Consider the following 18,588-nt stretch of genomic DNA (forward strand, 5'->3'; position numbering starts at 1 on the left):
ATCTTTAGTAGAAGGTGGGGGGGGGGAAAGATTTTAAGCAACAAAGGAGGTCTGTGTATACGGAGAGAGCACCTTGTTAGCGTGAGATTGACCTTTCCCCACAGGTGTTGAGAGGTTTCTTCACATCTCTGCTGTCTTTAAAAAAGTATCAATTCACTCTCACCGCTACTCTTCTGTCTCCACTCCTGTGATCAACAGTAAGCCTCAATATCTGCCAGAACGCTATCGCTAAATTTCTGGCCTTATGAACAGGCTATGATGGATCTACTTTCACCTCTTAGACACACTCTCTCACACATACACACAGGTACAAAAAGCAGTTTGGACAGTCATCTCTGCAAAAAATGTTTAATGAAACAAGTGGGTAGGAACTAAACGTACTTTAAATAATTGTTGGCCACTTGGGGGCAGTGATAACATTAACAGCGTGAAGGGAACACTTTGAGGCATGGGCAACAATTGGCATCACAAAGTCAAATCTGAAAGCAGACATTCTATACATTCTATGCTTGGAAATCACTGAAAAAGGACACTAATAACTCCAGACTGAGTCTAGTAATCATCAAGATCTTAAGTTTTCTTCAGTATCAAATTAATTCAGTTATAGCTGTCTGAATGTGTCAATTCCAATACAAACATGATCTGCTACTGTTTATGCTAATTCAGAGTGTTTTAAATTATGCCACTTTGGGGTGTGCTGATTTTGACATTTAGTTCTGAATTAAAAAAAAACTCAATATGCTCATTCTCTGCTGGGTTCATTAAAAGTTCTGCAGACAGCACATCGTCCTTGAACGTACAGAACAACTGTTGTAAACTTTTTTTTGCGATCGTTAAAACTTAATTGTATAAATCCCAAACTAAAGTCAGTTCAAGTCCTTTAAGCTCCTAAGTGTAAATGTTCTGCTTTAGTTACCCTGCCTACCTTGGGTATTACTGTGTTGGGTGTGTTCCGGTAACTCAACATGTTTTAGTTTGTTTGAGTGGTTTTTTCACAAATTGTTCCACTGCCCCCAAGTGGCCAAAACATCTACCTATTTCATCCCAATGGCATATTTTCTTCACTTACCTAACACCAATAAGATTTAGACCAAAAACTAGATTAAACAACTACAAATCATAAACAGCAGAGATCAAGAGTGATACATTTAAGAACCGAGCGAGAACGTAGACTTATGTGAAAGAAGTAAAAGACCTGCAGCGAAAAGCAACATAAAAAATGTACTCTGTATTGTAGTGATTACATTTTGCAATAATGTTTACATTACTTGGCTGTTTATTGATAACAATACAATATAATTGAATGTACCAAGTAACCAATAGGTACTGTTGTCAAATAACTGTAGTGGAGTAAAAAGTACATTATTTAGTTTAAAAGATAGAAAATAAAAGTAGAAATAAAGTAGGGGGAAATTAAAAGTAAAAGCACCTCAAACTGTACATTACTTGAGTAAATGTATTCAGTTCCATTTCACGCCAGCTAAGGTGTGAGGAAGGCTCGTGGCCAGAGAGTTTACCTCCCAGTCCGGACCATCTGGAGGTCCCACCCTCAGGTGACATGACTCGGCATCATCGAAGACTTTCCTTCTGTGGACATCCACAGAAATGTGTGTAAGAGACAGACCTCGTGTTACCGCACATGAACCCATAGCAGAAACGCAGCATGGATCCTTGTTAACAATAAACGGCAGTCACAATTATCCTCTTCCATTTTACTTCTCCAGACACTTTATTCATCTCATGGAGACAGCTGAAACTCTTCTCCACAGGCTTTGAATAATAATCGGCTTTAAGAGAAAAGAAAATATATGAATCCATTTCAGCAAATAAATAACTTGAGTTAAACACATAAATAGCATCAAGATAAGATATCAATTCCTCTCTCCTATTAGCACCACCAATCGGGGTTTTGTTGCTCAGGGATTTCACTTCTGGCACTCGCTGTGTTTATACACACACACACACACACACACACGCACACGCACACGCACACGCACACACACACACACACACACACACACACACACACACGCACACACACACACACACACACACACATACACATACACATACACATCATCATGCAGCATTATACATCAATGCAGGACTCAAAGCAACTCCAAGAGGCTGATACCAACACTAAACATAATCTTTTACACTTTGAGGAAGATATTATATTGCAATATAAATCATCTCTTTCTTGACACAGTCTAGCATACATACATTACTGGGGACTCAACAGTTCTGCACTCTCAAATACAGTACAAGATAAATATGACACGTGGGAATTAACATACACAAATTGACTTTACATCATCACTTGGCCCACAAATTTCTCCTCTAAAGACAAGGGTTGGCATAGAGGTTATCTTGATAGTCAGCATGATAGAGGATCAAGACTCAACATTTAATCTGCTCCGTGATAATCTCAATGTACATCTTTTTATGAGAATACATTAAATATTGTAACCTTCACTCCCTCGGTTCTCTTCACTAATCAAATAACTTGCTCTTGAAAGAATAAAGCCTTCAAATATGGGACACTGTGTTTCTTTCTTACCACAGCCTTAAAGGATAGGTTCAGATTTGTTTAACGTACAACTTTACATGTTTTTGTACATTTTAACATATCCTTTAAACAGCGTTATGCTTTGAATTTGGCACACAGACTTCCCCCTGAGGATCATCATCACCCACTATGCAATAACAACTAACATTGTTATTATTACTAACATTATCATAAGCTACATTATCGACAGTTTTCACATAACTAATTGTTATCTTCGTTTTTACAGATGATTCACAGCAGCACACAGCTGTACAGACGATATGCTTTCATAGCTGCTCTGTCACTTCATGCCCAAACTAGAGAGGATATCAAAACATTGAAAATGTATTGAGGGACTAATACTGGGCAATAGTGATGTTTTGGAATTAAATAGCATTATGGCATTTCCTTTCACTTCTTTACACTTCTTATCTGTACATGTACTGTACAATTCAAAGTTCTTCTTCTGTACAGTTCATACACACTCAATGTGTGCACGCATTCGGGTTTATACATTGTCCATTGAACTCCTTTACTTGCTTATTGGCACTGTTAAGTCAGTTTTTATTCAATCCATCAGCCCCAGGTTGGGTATCCATTCCACTGGCATGAAACATGAAGGCATCAAAAAGAACAGGAGGCTGAACACAAGCACAACGGCACTCCACTGCTGCGGTAAAAAGTATTTGGAGGTTCATCTCATTCAGATAGGAAAAGGTCTGGTCGAAATTAAATGATCCACTACAGCAAAACATCTTTAATTCTAAAACAAATTTCCAGTGAGCGGTTTAACTTCAACCTGACAAGTGGGGGGTTTTGATCAAAGCTAACTTTGTGGCTAAAGTAAAGGAAAAGGGCTACACTCCCAGAGTTGATTTAAACATGATGTTATGAGGCGAGATTAAAGAAAACAAAACAGAAAATGGTAAAAGACAGAAACTGTGGGAACATGGAATAAAAAAACTAGACAATCAAACAGGGCTTGTTTTTTCAAGTGATGTCTTGATGTTGTGTGGGTGTTATCAACATTTTTGCTACATTGTGATGATCTTTTGTCTTGTAAGCCTCCACTCACACAGAAGCCAGACAGGATGTACTATTTCCCACAAAAAAGAAACAGAATATGCTTCCCGTTGTCTCATTGTCTCAATTCCATGCTTCTCATTGTCTTGTGTGTACTGCGGAGGTTGTTTAAAAAAAAAGCCTGCAGGGTGGATGAGTAGTGGTTTAAAAGGTAAGTTTCATTAAAGGAGAGAGAAATTATTTAATCCACTATTGTCATTACACTCAATCGTTTTAAGGATTTATCTTTTGGGAATTGCAGAATTTCCTCTGTCTGACCCTAGAGGGAGCAATAACTGCAAACCCCAACATTTCTGATAACAAATGACAGATGGCATCAATGAAGCGGAATACTCTGATGATAAAGACATTTTAAATCGCGCTCTGTTCTTAGTATTTCCTGTGCCTGTCAGAAACAAATATATTATGGCTGAATGTCTTTTTGTATTTGTATGATTAGAAATGTATTTGCATCTACATTAGCAGTGTAGACAGACCACAACCCGCTGTAGAAACATCATTCCACACTGTTTTCTCTTCCCTGAATCAAAGATGCCAGTCGTCAGTTCTCATTAGAGACACTGATCTTTAGTCTTTGACGTCTTTGACGTCTTTTTAACGAAACAGGCTTTAATCTTACACTCAGTAAGGCTGGGACTGATGACACAGATACACACAGACACCCATGTACACACTACCAGGGAAACTAGAGCAGGCAAACAGGGCCTGGGTTTGCTTGCGTTCCCAATGAGCTGAGACCACAGAAAAATGTGTCTCCACACCTGCCAGGATCTGTGTGTAGGAACACTTAGCCCTGTGTGTGTATGCGTGTGCATTCATGTCCCCTTGCTAGTGTCTGTATGAGTAATTGGTCATGGTTGTGTACATTCGTATGACTTTATGTAACCTACAGCTGTGATGTGGATCACTACCGTCCACTGCTGTAAACAAGAAAGATAAATAATCCAAGGTGCTCTTTGTTTGTCGTTTGATATTGAAGCCAAATGTGTGTGAACAGAGCATAGAGAACAGAGGGTCCCACAGCAGAATTCAAAGAGCCTGATGCCAGCCACCTGACGTGAATACAATCATTCAGCGAGACAGGGGAACATGGCTCCCCCAGGAGGCTTTCCTCCTTCCAGGTTTCAGAGCTGCTGCACAGACCTAAGACTATACTAGTGATAGAGATCCTTGTGAAAACAATCAAGCATTGCCATCCAGCCTAATCAAGATTAAGCCCGCTGAATCATCCCTTTGACAGAGATGCTGTGACTCATGGAAATAGACAAGATGGAATGAGAGAAAAGGCGAATGGAAAAATAGGAGGAAAGTAAATCATGAGTTTTTCGGTTTGGATAGCTATTGGAGAGTGAGAGAGGTTCCCTTAATGAGAGTTGGCTGCTGCACTAGTTTTTATTCTGTTATCCCCTGTATAAGCCAGATCCTGTTCTCGAGGTTGTAGGCCCAAGCAGGGAGAGTGTGAATGCTGTGGATCACCTCCTCGTCTTTTATGCTCTCCACCTGTCTCAGAACCTGGTGCTCTCATGTTTCAGCATGCGGATGTTGGTAAGCGTCCCGCTGCCCCTGTGGTGGAACCCGTAATCCTGGCGCTGACCCTCCAGTCACCGAGCACTGCTGCCCGCCGATGACATGCTGCTGCTGGGACTGGAGCTGCCCGAGCCCTGGTCTTCAAACACACTGATCTCCAGCTGAGGACAGGGAGAACGTCAAGGATCATCATGACTGAGGGTATTCAAATACAGTTACAATTACAAAAGCCCTGTATTCTTTCATACTTAAACCCTCTGCACACTTAAATGTGTAAAGCTAAAGCAGACCATCACTATTTCTGTATTGCTCACACTACATTTCATCCCATGTTGATGTGGGTGTGCACAAAAATAAACACTTAATCTCAGATGAGGTGACTTGTGAAAATGTTCTACTTGAGAGCTCAGTGTTTTACAAAAAACAAACAGAAGAAGTCCCTGTGTGTGTGTGTGTGTGTGTGTGTGTGTGTGTGTGTGTGTGTGTGTGTGTGTGTGTGTGTGTGTGTGTGTGTGTGTGTGTGTGTGTGTGTGTGTGTGTGTGTGTGTGTGTGTGTGTGTGTGTGTGTGTGTGTGTGTGTGTGTGTGTGTGTGTGTGTGTGTGTGTGTGTGTGTGTGCTTCCTGCCCCGCTCTGCATCCCAAGTTTCCTGGTAGTGCTTATCTCCTGTCTCAGATTGTCTCCAATGTGCTCCAAATACAATTGCATCTTGCTTTGGCTTGAAAAAGATTGTAGAATCTGGAACAGCTCATGACAAGTAAAAATAAACCCCAGAACTTCTCAAAACTATAAGTTGCAGATTTGTCAACTCGAGGGTTTTTGAGTCAAATCACAGTATGTTGAAACATGTAAAAGAGGTAGAAGTGAGACACATGTTGTGCTGGTCTTTGGGGGATTGAGGTCTCTATCATCCACGAACAGAGACTATATTGTACAGGGGTGTGTTGGCTAATAGGTTGGCCCTGTGACTTGGAGCTTGTTTATGTGATGGTCTACTGGATACATTCTCTCTCTCCTTTTGACTTTTAACTTCATGAGGAACTTTGTTGGGTTAACTCCAACTAACAAAGAGATGTTCACATCTGGCTTCTTCTGCAAACTATAAAATACCATAAAATTAGCCTTGTGAAGAGTTAGAAACATTTGAAAAGATTGTGATAGACCACCCTGTTTTGGCACAGCAAAAAAGAACAAAATGTCCTGAGCAAACAAAACACAGAACCGCAAGTGCATACACACCTCAGGCTGCTGATTCATCACATCACTACTTTTTCACCTTTTCTCGTCAAAGGACATCTTATGTGTGCTTTTTTCAGGTCTGCCCTCCTTTAAATGTACTCCTGGGAATGAAAGCTAGCCATTGAACAGCTGGAGTTTAAGTGCCTTGTTCAAGGGTACCTTGACAGTAATTTATGAGAAAAGAGTGTTCCTTTTTAATTCATCCAACTACCATGATGCTAGTAGTTCAATTGATTCTAACTTGTCACCTTTCCCGAAGCCTGGTTTCTGCAAACTCCCAAATTCTGCAACGTCATCTCAGTCTTTATATCACTGACTGTTCTGTTCAGCAGTTATTCTTTTTGAACACTCTTGGGCAGCAGATAAGTGAAGGATACAACTCTCATTCCTCTCTCTACAGGATCTGTCAGCAGCAGACCTCGAGGAGCGTAGATCTTCTCATTCTGCTCATGGATGTATCCTGATATCTTCTTCAGCACCTGGAGTAAAACAAGAGGGTTGGTGAGGGGTAAGAAAAAGGACAGAGGTACATTTGGAGACAATCAAGATTTGATTAGATCCATTGGAGGCAGAGTGAAAACCTAAAGAAACAAGCCTAAGATGTGATCCAGCAGAAAATAACCTGTACAGACATTCTAACAGGGGACCCATTACCTGCATATTGCTTTTCAAAGTGCACTCTGTGTAACCATGTAGATAAAAAGACGCCAAACCATGGCAGGGCTGCAGTAACTAACCGCATACAATACTGAAACTCATTGCCTGTCTCTATGTTTCCTGAACATTATAATCTAAACTCAAAGTAATTATATTATGCTCAAAGTACGGAAGTTATTTTATACATATTTCTAGGCCACTCATGTCAAGCAAGGCTGTATGTATTAGTTTAGTAAAAAGTACAAGCTTGAGCTTTTCTCTTTTTGAAGTTTTCCATTTGGAAGCCATGGTTCCTGATTCCAAATATGGCTCTCCCGGGCTAAATGTCCTGCCTTGGTTAACTGTCGGGTCAATTCGGAAACACTATACAATGCGAGGCGGACAGTTTATTTGGATTGCATTGGCACTGGACTTACTGTATATCTCAGTTTTGCAAGTGAGTATTGGATCAAATGTGTGCTATATACCCAAGAACAGCAGTGGAGCGAAGCTGAGCACCAAGTTCAAACCGTGCCTCGGCACAGAAATTCAAACAAGCATGCCTGTATTACATTACTCTACGCATTACAACCACACACATTGTTTAGAGAGTTTAACAAAACCGTAGCACTGGGAAGCAGTCCCATGGTCCCGCTGATAGCAACCAAATGACTCCTGACTGATGCGTGGAGATGTTAAATGGACTGATGATAGCCAAAGTGGCATCATTAGAGCAGCTTATTCAGCCTCAGATTTGCCTCTGTGGACATCAACAAGGCTGATGTGCCATGCCTCTTCTACACTCTGCCTAACCATGTCAATCAGCCAACCCACGCTCCACTGGGCCTCATGTACACTGACAGAGCTGTCACCACTCCTAAAGAGAGAGGCAATCTGAAACACATCTGGGGGTCTCTACTAAGACAACACACATTTGTATAACTTAAGAAAAAAGACCACAACATTATCTACTGTATATACAATGAGAAACCAGTTTAACCATATTGTCTACAACTTTAGGATGCGACCCTGACATTGATGGCACCTGAAAGTCAGGCCAACTTAGGGGTTTGTTTAAAACATGTATCATTACTTGTCTTTCTTTCCAAGGGATTTTCTTTTAACAATTGATGGTTAAAACAGCAACAATAGAATCCGTAGAACAACTACAGCAATCACTTGAAGTATGCTGTATTGGGGATGTAAAACCTTTTGTTTCTGATTTATTAAACATGAAATATTCACTTCCACATATTTGAGTTAACTAAAGGTCAGTGTAGCACTCAGCATTGACAGGTTAAAACAATAGAGAGTGAGCAACACACTGAGCAGCGCTCCTCTGGGATGTCAAAAGCCTGTTACAGCTGCAGGCACAGCTGCTAATATAGTGACCCCTGCTAGAGGAGACCAAAACCACAGAAGAATACTTCTTTCTATCTCCAACTGGCAGACAAAAAAGAAGATGTGTTTTCAATGAAATGCCTGGAAAGATTTAACATTGAGGAGAAACACAGTACATTTCTCAGTGAAAAGCTATCAAAAGGCAGCGGTTTGCTCCATTGTGCTGCCTTAAATCAGTCAGATCTATGTCAGGTTAAGGTATCAATATTGTTTTATAACTCCATCAAAGAGAATACAGCAACAAATGCCTTATTATTTATTGTGACCCGAAAGGCCAACCGTGTCAAGGCTAGCCAATCGTGTCACTTCAGCGAAACAATATGACAGTTAAGTACTCAAGCTGTGCCACTTTGTGCTGGCTTGTCTGTTACAGCCCTTCTAGAAAAAGCTTTAAGAGTGTGTGTATATCGCCTAGGAAGCGAAGGTGTCACAGTCTGTTTCACATGCATGCCGCGAGTGTTTATTCCTCTGCAAGAAAGAAAGTTGTTTATGTCACCAAGTGCAATATAAAGGGAATTATGTGTGTCTTACTGAAACCCGAGTGTTCAGGCACATTCTTGTGAATAATAGAAGAACAAAAAAATGGGAGATGAGGGCACATGCTGTGTGTGAGGGAAGCTTTCTGAACACTTGTGTGCACATGTATCTGTTCTGACATGCTGGGAGCAATCAGTGTCCTTTGATAGGGTGAGATGTAAGCATCAAGGGCTCTGGGTGCTCCAATGAATCTGCACACTGATCCACGCTCTCTGGTGTGTGGCCTCTTTATCGACACACACACACACACACACACACACACACACACACACACACACACACACACACACACACACACACACACACACACACACACACACACACACACACACACACACACACACACACACACACACACACACACACACACACACACACACACACACACACACACACACACACACACAAACACACACACACACGTACACGCACAAACAGCATCAACTTGGGTGGGTATATTTGATCATTGTCAGTCGCAACATCATTCAGCCAAGATGGTTAAGTTAAACAAGTAAATAAACAGCTTTCCTGTGTGTTTGATGGCATCTTAGCGTCTCAATGGAGCGGCACCCAGCTGACGAGGAGATGAAAGCAGCTCAGACCAATGCGTTTGCGCATGGCTTCATGACAGCAACATGTCCTTTTGTGCTCCTAGGTCAAGCTCCAAGTATCTCTGTACTGCTTTGATAAAGAAATGTTTACAGAATGCAACAAAACTAGGGAGATGAATGTTGCGGGTGACAACGATCAGAACACAGAGGCATGCTGGGACTTCACGCCACTCTAGTTTAATCTAAAACAACCGACAAAGTCACAAGAGGTTAATCAAACTCCCTGTGCATGTGTCTGGGATTGTGTGTGTGTGCATGTGTTCCATCTCATGTAGCGACATGCTGCAACAAAGAGGTTTAGTCACCTGCCCTTTCTCAAGATGGACATCTTTGTTTTTGCTGCAGGTAAATGTCACGTTACAGTTGGCGTGCCATGCCTTGTGCACCAGCACACGTGGACGAACAGCTGAGAGAGAATCAAGTTTAATCTCCTAATCTTGGGTTTTTTCCAGGTACCAGGCGATCTTCTGGATTCTTATAAGGTGGAGGTCAATGTAACCCATCCAGGGCTGCAGTCGAATAGTCCAAAAATCAGCTCCTAAATTCTAACCCTGTCGTCTATTCCTTGACCTCTGAGTGAAACGTCACGGGGTTAAGGGATAGTGGATATGAGAATTCAAAAGGACTTAGAAGAAGAGACTGCGGTATTTTACAGAATCCGACTGCACTTTCACTATCCGATGTGTTTATGATGCGCCAGTGGACGTCATAAATGTGTGTCTCCTGCTGTGGGGAAACTATGGAAACTACAGTTTTCTATACAGCAGACTACACCATGGATGTAAATAAGAACGAGGGACTACTGTAAACTCATCTAGAGACTCTGCACCGTGCTCTGATGCTGTTGTTTTATGCTTTATGAACGTGGACAACAGAGAAACATATTCTTCATGACCAAAGTTGGAATTAAAATAAAAAAGGAAAGTGAAACTTATGCTCGTCACCCTCTCCCTCCGGTCTACATTAATACAAATGATCCCAAAGATTGTATGACCAATGAAAAGATCTTAAAATCAATACAAATGTATTTACGTTAGTCCTTAACACCTATCACTGTGGATATCACCATTCAAACATCTTTTAAAAGCTGAACAAACCCCACACAGCTCAGTAAAGACTGTGAAATGTTGACTTTATTTGATCATTTCAGTAAAAAATAACGTTCATATTTGTCTTTTTGATTATAATACTGATGAACGTTCAAAACAAAGCACTTTGGCAAGTTGCCACCTATGTTTTGAAATGCTTAATAAGCACCGTAACTTTCATGATATAAGTTCTCGGTCATAATCGGTTGTTTCCGTGAACGGCCGACTGTTGTGTGACGGCAAATGCTGCGGCTGCAAGGCATTGTGGGGCAGCATTTTCTCCTCTCCTTTCGGTGAGGGAGGTCAAGTGGTTCCTAAGCTAAAGGAGGTTATAAAGGAAGTTTGAAACTTCCTTTCCTATCATCTAGACTCTCGAATTCTCTAGATTCTAGAGAATTCGAACGGCACTTATCATGGCTGCCACTGAGGGACTTCCGGGTCATTTCACTCGGTTAGGAAGGTTCCTAAGCTAAATGGACTATTCGACTTCAGCCCAGATCCACTCAATTACCTTGCTGACTTTAATATTTTAATAATGAAATTCCATAATGATTACATATTTATCATGGCAGCACAGTTGGCATGCTGGGTGTGCATATATTTAATCCAGGTGTTCTAGTTTCTTCCTCTCATCCATATGTGATATATTTCAGCATAGGTTAACCTTACTCTCATCCAATACATGTTACAATATCATTTGTATCCACCTGCCACCCTCAACAGGATACTCGGAACAGAAAAAGGATGAATGGATATTTATATATTTTTTTATGTTCATAGTGTCAGTCCACTGCGACAAACAGGGTTTGCCCTTTAAGGCCTCATTAGATTTCTGCAATCCATACGTTGTTTTAAAAGATTTAAGAGGGGCCTCTCGAATAATGATCATGTTTTCTATAAGAGATCTATTTAGCTGCAGGAAAAAGAAGATCATTGGGAAGCAATACTAAAACAAGCGTTATAAAAAAAAGTCTGTGCTCTCAAGAAAGCTCCAAGGAATAATTCAACAGATAAGAAACATTTGCTGAAGATAAGATAAATAGGTCAGTAAGATAAGATGGGATATTTTTTTTATTAAATCGTCTTTGGGAAAGTCAGGCGTCAACCACTCGAATGCCTGTGCATGCATTGCGCAAATTCCTAAGGCAATGGTCTTTTTCCACAGCAGAAATGTTCACTTTTCATAGCAAGAAAAGCACCGGTGTTACCAATAAAATGATCGATGGCTCTGCTCTATTCAAGTGTCCCAGTAAGCCATAGAGGTGGGACAGTGAGCCAGGATGAATAACACCAGGACCCTGAAACTGAAGCAGCAAAATGAAATGCAGCCATTACGAACTTTATTATTTACACCGGAGCGTTTCCTGCTGTGAAATAACAACATGTCTTCATTAAAAAAATACCCATGGGCCTATCTTAGCAACAAGACTAGAATCAGGGGGAAGAAACTTGCCTAGCTGTTTCCAAAGTAACAAATTATGCCTTATGACCCGTGTAAAGCTAAACAACAGTTTACAAAACCATTGTTACAACACATATTTCCCAAACCTAATGTGCAGCCATATTTTCATTGATACAAAGTGAAATGTTCCTTCAGGTACACAAGTGTTTTGGAGAAATATATGAAAGTACCTTCTCATAGCGTGTCTCCATGCAGAGGAAGACGATGTAAGCTGTTGCACAGGCCAGACATCCTTCCAGGTACGACTGGCCCCCAATTTTTTCTGCGTCCACATAATAAGAGTTCAGCGTCTTCACCGTCTCCTCGAGCAAGGTTCGCTCAATCTACTTACAAACACATACAGACATCCAGGTAGGGACATGGACATGCACACACCATAAGGACTGTGAAGGTCTTCTGGCATAACAGTGGGAACAGGCTGTTCCGCTATAAAAACGACCTGCCAAACACACCAGCTGCAATCTGCTCAACCCAAAGTACTCCTGCTTTGTCAGAGAATTTATCAACAAACTTCACGTGAAAACTAAGAAGAAATGTACATGAAAAGATACATTTTTAAACTGTGACAGCAGTCGGTGGTGGTTTGCACAACATTACATTTAAAACGCTCACTAATTGCCCCTTTGCACTGACTCCCACTGTGTTTCTCTCTGTTTTATGTTTCCTTTTTGCTCTGTTTATGTGGACTGTCTGCTTAAGATGATAATTACTAGACAAATCTACAATAATACCCCTACATAACAGCATTCACAGATGCTAATGTGGAAAGGTGAAAAGAGCAAATAAACAGCACCAATTCTCCAGAGCCTAAAGTGAGTGTAAAAAAAGCAGAAGGGCTTCATTAGATTCAACTTTCTTTTGAGGATCAGAACATTTGGAATACATTTCTAATACTTATACTGTTTTTGTCCGCTGAGTTAGAACTGCAGGACATTAAAGCTCAACTTTTGTATCCTTTTGTGGGGTGGAAATACCTTACAAACCAACAGCCATCACTCACACCTGTTCTTTCATATTGGGAAGCACCATTTTGATCTTATTAGGCTATATTGGGCTATCACTCTTTCAGTATCAGAGAACGGGGGTGTTGCTTCAGGTGAGTTGGGTTTTGGTCAACATATTACATTTTGCCTGGATGTGTGTATACTGTAAGTGTGTTTGTGCTCACCCTGTTGTCGAGCTCGGAGGGGAACTTGGCCTGGAAGCGGCACACGGTTCCTTCAGTGTAGTCTCTCTGAACAAACACCTTGGTGACCAGCGATGCATTGTGCCTCAGCTCCTGAAGGTTATGAAACTGAGCAGATAAACAACAGGAGAAAGGCACACGTGTTCAATTTGTGGTTCAAAATTAATATATAAACATAATCGTACAAGAGTAGCAGGTCTATTTGATTTGGTGTTGTGTGTAGTGGTCAAAAACCCTCTCAAAACGTTCATTCAGACTAGAATATTGTATTCTCCATTAAATATACATGTAATGGGAATTTGGCTTTGGCACTGGATGATGATAATAAGGTAAAATAACAATCACCATACACAGTACAACATTCAATTCATACACAGAAAAATTACATCTTAAAGTGACTAAGTGGCAGTCTTAATAAAATGTCAGAGTGGTTTGTTCTTCCACTGGCTTGGGTCCATTAACATATCAGTTGTATTTAAAATAAATTCTTTATGATACGTTAAAATGGTGATGGTTTTCAGGGTTTTTCTTGACAACACAGGTACATAAGGGCTACACAGTGTGAGAATGTTACTGTGTTACTACACCAACACTTCATTCCTCCAGCATCAATGGACCCAATTGCAGTAATAACACTTTGAAAGACATCCTTTTGCAGCACTTTGGTGCTGAGTGGAGTGTTTTACACCCAAACAGTCATTCCCCTGAGAGGAATAAAGCAGCAACCAAGTGGGCCAATGTAACATGCCCCCTGCTGATATAAATGACTCCCCTCAAGAGGATGGCAATTAGAGATACAATAGGAGAGTAAAGGGAGGGAGAAGGGAATGAACAAAAAGCGTGTGTGAAAATTGAGTATAACACAGATAAGGAGGCATATTTTTAATTCAGAGCTTCAAACTTTATTTCTGCTCCATATTTCCCAGAATGCGTCAGCCAGATTGTAGTTGTTGGCTTATTATATTCACTACATTTTATTCTGTGGATCGTTTGTCCAGCTACTGCAGTGTTGTTATAATTAAGAGCAAGCATATTTTCAGTTTATGAGGTTGCCTGAGCAGGAGAGAGTCATTTCCAAGTAAGCAGACATAGTACAGTGCCAGCCTTTCATCTCTATATAGAGTATATCACTCACAACCCAGAATAGCATCCAAGCAGCTATTTTTATCAGCCAAAAGCCAAAATCATCTCACTGCCAATAGATCTTTCTGTCTGCCAGAGCTTTGAATATCCTTCTTTTTGCGTTCTTCATCTCAAAAAACACCCCCCTCCTCCTCCTCCTCCTCCTCCTCCTCCTCGCACTATCTTCAGGCCATCATGATGAACAACAAGTCACTCTATTAATAGAAGCAATTATCAGCACACGATTGAGAATCCTTTATCCAAGTAAGAATCATTTTGCTGAGTGAGATAAACAAAAGATCCATAAGGGTAATTTGTTTGTTACTGTGAGATTTGTTTTGGGTGAGGAGGTCTCGCATTCAATTTTTTAATTGAGTAGTTTTAACTTGTTTACTTCAAACTTATATTAGCAGTTAATAGTTCTGTTTGCTGAAGGATTTAAACCTGATATCCAGGTCCAGTTGTGTAGATTTTTAAGCTTCAGGATTGTTAGAAAAAATAAATAAGAGATAATGGAGGGTAGCAAAAACAAACAAAAAGAAGAAAGGAAGGAAAACAAAGAAAGAAATGAGGAATTATGGAAGTCCCTGAGGAAGGAAATAAGATACTGTAGTTGAAAAGATGTGAGAAAAGAAAGGGAGGAAATGAAGATGAAAAAAGGTAAAGAAAATAAGGTCTAAGGAAACAAATACACAGGAAGAAGGATGCTGACACTTTAGTTAACAGAAGTTCAGACCTGAGTGGAACCCAGCAGCTTGAACTGCACTGTCACATGCTCAGCTTTCAGGCCAGTGGGACATCACAGTGTGTTTTGACTCGCTGTTGACCTACTGACCTCCCTCTTACATCTCTCTGTTACATGTAGCTCGCAGCTGAGCAAAGCAAGCAAGTGTCATGAGTGTGTGGCGGCCAATCAAACATGTCCCTTTATTTCTTCAAAAAGACATCTCTGTGTGAACATCTCTCCAGACAATCCCATGATTTTTAACAAACATGGACACATGTGTGACACAATTAAAAGTGATTCGTCCAATGTGGATGTTCTAGTTAAATGTCACAACTGACTGGTTGTGCCTGCCGGTGTCTTCTGTGTCATTTCATGTCATGTTCTGAATGATGGTTTATAGATGTGGGTCATAGCATCTACACTGTTATAACTTGGCCCTAAACGTGGTACCCACTCTCAAATAACTTTCAACTGCCCAAATCCTCCAACACCTACACTGTTTTGTTAATAGAAAACGTAAACATAAAATGTTTATTTGGTCATGTTGTGTTGATGTTACCGGGCAGAGTGGTCTTTTTTTCTGTCCATTAGAGCCTTAAAGATAAATGTTTTCTGTTGGCAGAGATCTGATGTTTACTTTTCTGCGTGGGAGATCAGGGTTCAAATCCAGCCTATTACTGTGTCTAAGTATAGCACACAAGCAGACAGCAATGTTAAAATGTCACACTGATCACACAGGACTATTAAGAAGCTGTGCATCATGCAGCTCTGTCTAACTTCTCCTTCCACCCACACATCCATTACTTCTAGTTTGCACATTGATTAACTGCAAAATGAAATGTACTCAGTTGAAGAAATAAAATAAGAAAAAGAAGGAGGACTTATAACCAGTTTAGAGGTTCATAAAAAACATCATGAATTTAGCAAACAAAATAAACAAATGTATTTTACAAGCCACTGGCTCACCAGACAAAAGAAACACCAGGAACCAAACTACTGTAGAGTACATCAGTTCAAACCAGAAGTGAAAAATGACACATGATGCATCAATGACCTCTCATGGCGATGGATGGATGTCACTAAATCACATATTTTCATTGTCATTCCTACTCAGATACCCTTCCCTATCTCTGACTTCCAGCCTGGATATTGGGGTCAGCGTTACTCTCAATGCCATGACATGTTTCATAGTCTCGTCACTCTGACTCAAACAACGTAAAACGACAGCACGGGTGAGTGCCATTGGGCAGCAATGGAAAAGGCATACACAATTACAGTATGCACAGCAAATACACTCAGTCAGATGTTTCATTCTTCTCTCCAAGCTAGTATTTTTCAGCTCTCTTGTCATCTGTCCAAATGATTTCCTGCCATTTGGAGCAGCATTTGACCTGTTCTCTGCCAAGCAACGCTAGCCATATGTCTATAAATCGTTTAATTTTAAGACAGTGTTGACAAAACTGTAACCTTTCCATGACATCTGGAGGAAGATCAGTGACTTTGGGGCCTAAGCTGAAAGAGGAAATCTCTTTTGGATAAAGGTGGAGCATTGTTTCAGTGGACAGCCGAGCCTGAGCCAGCCTCTGATGATTACTGGTTCAACACATTATTCATCAACAGTGTATGCTGAGCCAGGGCTAGCCTACAGGCGAGGAGGGTCTGGAATTGGTGGACTTAATGGATCCAGAGAGCGTCCACGCAGCACAAATAGTCTGCAGGATGAGCTAAGTGCTACTCAGTCACTTAACATGGTCCTTTGCTGACTTGGCATACACGAAAATGTCAAAGAATGAGTTTTAATATAAGATAAAAGAGAGACAGAGAGCTGGGTATGCTGCTCATCTCTAACTCCAATCACTGATGGTTACAAACTGCAGCAGCCTGTTCACATTAAATATGTCATGGATAATTGATGGGCCTTGGACATAAAATCTCTCCTGGTTGCACCAACTGGGTGTGTTTGTTCGCATGTGCATTTTGAGTTGTGTGCATGCACGTGTGTGTAATTGATGGGGCTTGGACAGGGATGCTGGCAGACCACCAGAGGGAAAATCAGGGATCCTCTGCCAATGTCTTTCAGGCTCGGAAAAAATCTGGCAAGAATCCTGCGCAGCTTATTGTCACTACACCTTTACCTGCAGCAACATTAAGCTTGAATTACAACTTCACTCACTCATACATTGCATGTTTAGTGTGTTCACATACATATGATCACATATATTTACACTCATGCATGTACTGTATGCTGGCACAACTATAAACTGGCTCAATCTTGCAAATAAATGGCTCTTCCAGGGAGATCATTATTGTGATAACTAAAGCAGATATGTCTTCAGCGTAATGGTTACATCACCAAGGACACAACGGGGACACATGCATGCTGGCCTGAGAGCTAGCAGACATTACTGAGGCTAAAAATACATCAGCAACACAGTTTGTTGTAGTTGTGCTATGACACTGCCTGAACAATACTATTTATGTCATGGACGCTGTGCCTCTGCTGTTCAGAGTTGCCAATCATGTTGGCTCTATTTATGAGTGCTGGGAATTGGAAAGCTGATTCACTATGTGGCCCATTTAAAATGCAAGGACACATTCCTGACAATTTCGAAGTGACAGGGTGAAAGACAGAGAGAGGCTGTCCCTGTCCATGGTGCTGACTGCTCCATCATCTTCAGCACACCATCAGCCTCCTCATCTTCGAGCCTACTGGATATTCTCTAACTGGAGGACATTTGTTTTCTTAATTGACCATGCAAGGAAAAACACTACGTATGAACAAATATGCATATATGCCTGTTATTACAGAGCTCAAAAAGTAGAATGAAAGTAAATGCAATGGAGCTTATGCATGGAAAATATATTCATACTTGAAGATAACCTGGCAAGACTCTCTGATATTTCAGTTACAATTCACAAGAAGACAAGTCCAAGTGGTGGAAAAGATTGAATTAACAATTAACATTAACATTAACCACGAGAAACCACATGCATCAGAGGAACAGCAAGCAAGACATTCAGTTTACAAGACTGCATTTCTTGTAAAAAACGAAGGGATATCATTTTCGGGTTTTGTTCATGAAATACAAGAGAAAAGGCAGCGGAGGAGGAGCTGCATTTCTTACCTCTCTCGCCATATTGCAGTAATGAAGTACAGAGGATCTGTCCCGTGCTGAAACAGACTACAGTGTGCTCGTGCTGTGCGGGACACCGCGACTACAGAGCAGGAGAACGAGGGCGCGTGCTTTTGCGTGACTGAGCGCGCACACTGCGACTAGATTCGCAGGGACGGGGATATGCTAATTAGGCTACATGCATTTAAAACAAATAAAAAGCACAAACCGAACATTATTTGCCCTCAGTCCTTTTCAGTCCTCAAGGTCAGACTTTTAAAAAACTTAACAGTGGTAACGGAAATATTCA

At 40.8% G+C, this 18,588-nt stretch overlaps 1 protein-coding gene across 1 annotated transcript; it reads right to left on the minus strand.

Moving 5' to 3' along the window:
- Positions 1-1,705: 1,705 nt before the first annotated feature.
- On the minus strand, positions 1,706-18,421 carry golga7bb (golgin A7 family, member Bb). The gene is made up of 5 exons (XM_079689013.1): positions 18,291-18,421; positions 13,299-13,424; positions 12,301-12,453; positions 6,773-6,874; positions 1,706-5,319 (listed from the first exon to the last, which is right to left on the minus strand). Exons 1-5 carry the CDS (start codon positions 18,300-18,302, stop codon positions 5,233-5,235), a joined length of 480 nt encoding a protein of 159 aa, XP_079545139.1. The 5' UTR covers positions 18,303-18,421; the 3' UTR covers positions 1,706-5,232.
- Positions 18,422-18,588: the final 167 nt, after the last annotated feature.

Source organism: Notothenia rossii (genome assembly GCF_949606895.1).
Source record: "Notothenia rossii genome assembly, chromosome: 6".
In the NCBI taxonomy this organism is placed as follows: Eukaryota; Metazoa; Chordata; class Actinopteri; order Perciformes; family Nototheniidae; genus Notothenia; species Notothenia rossii.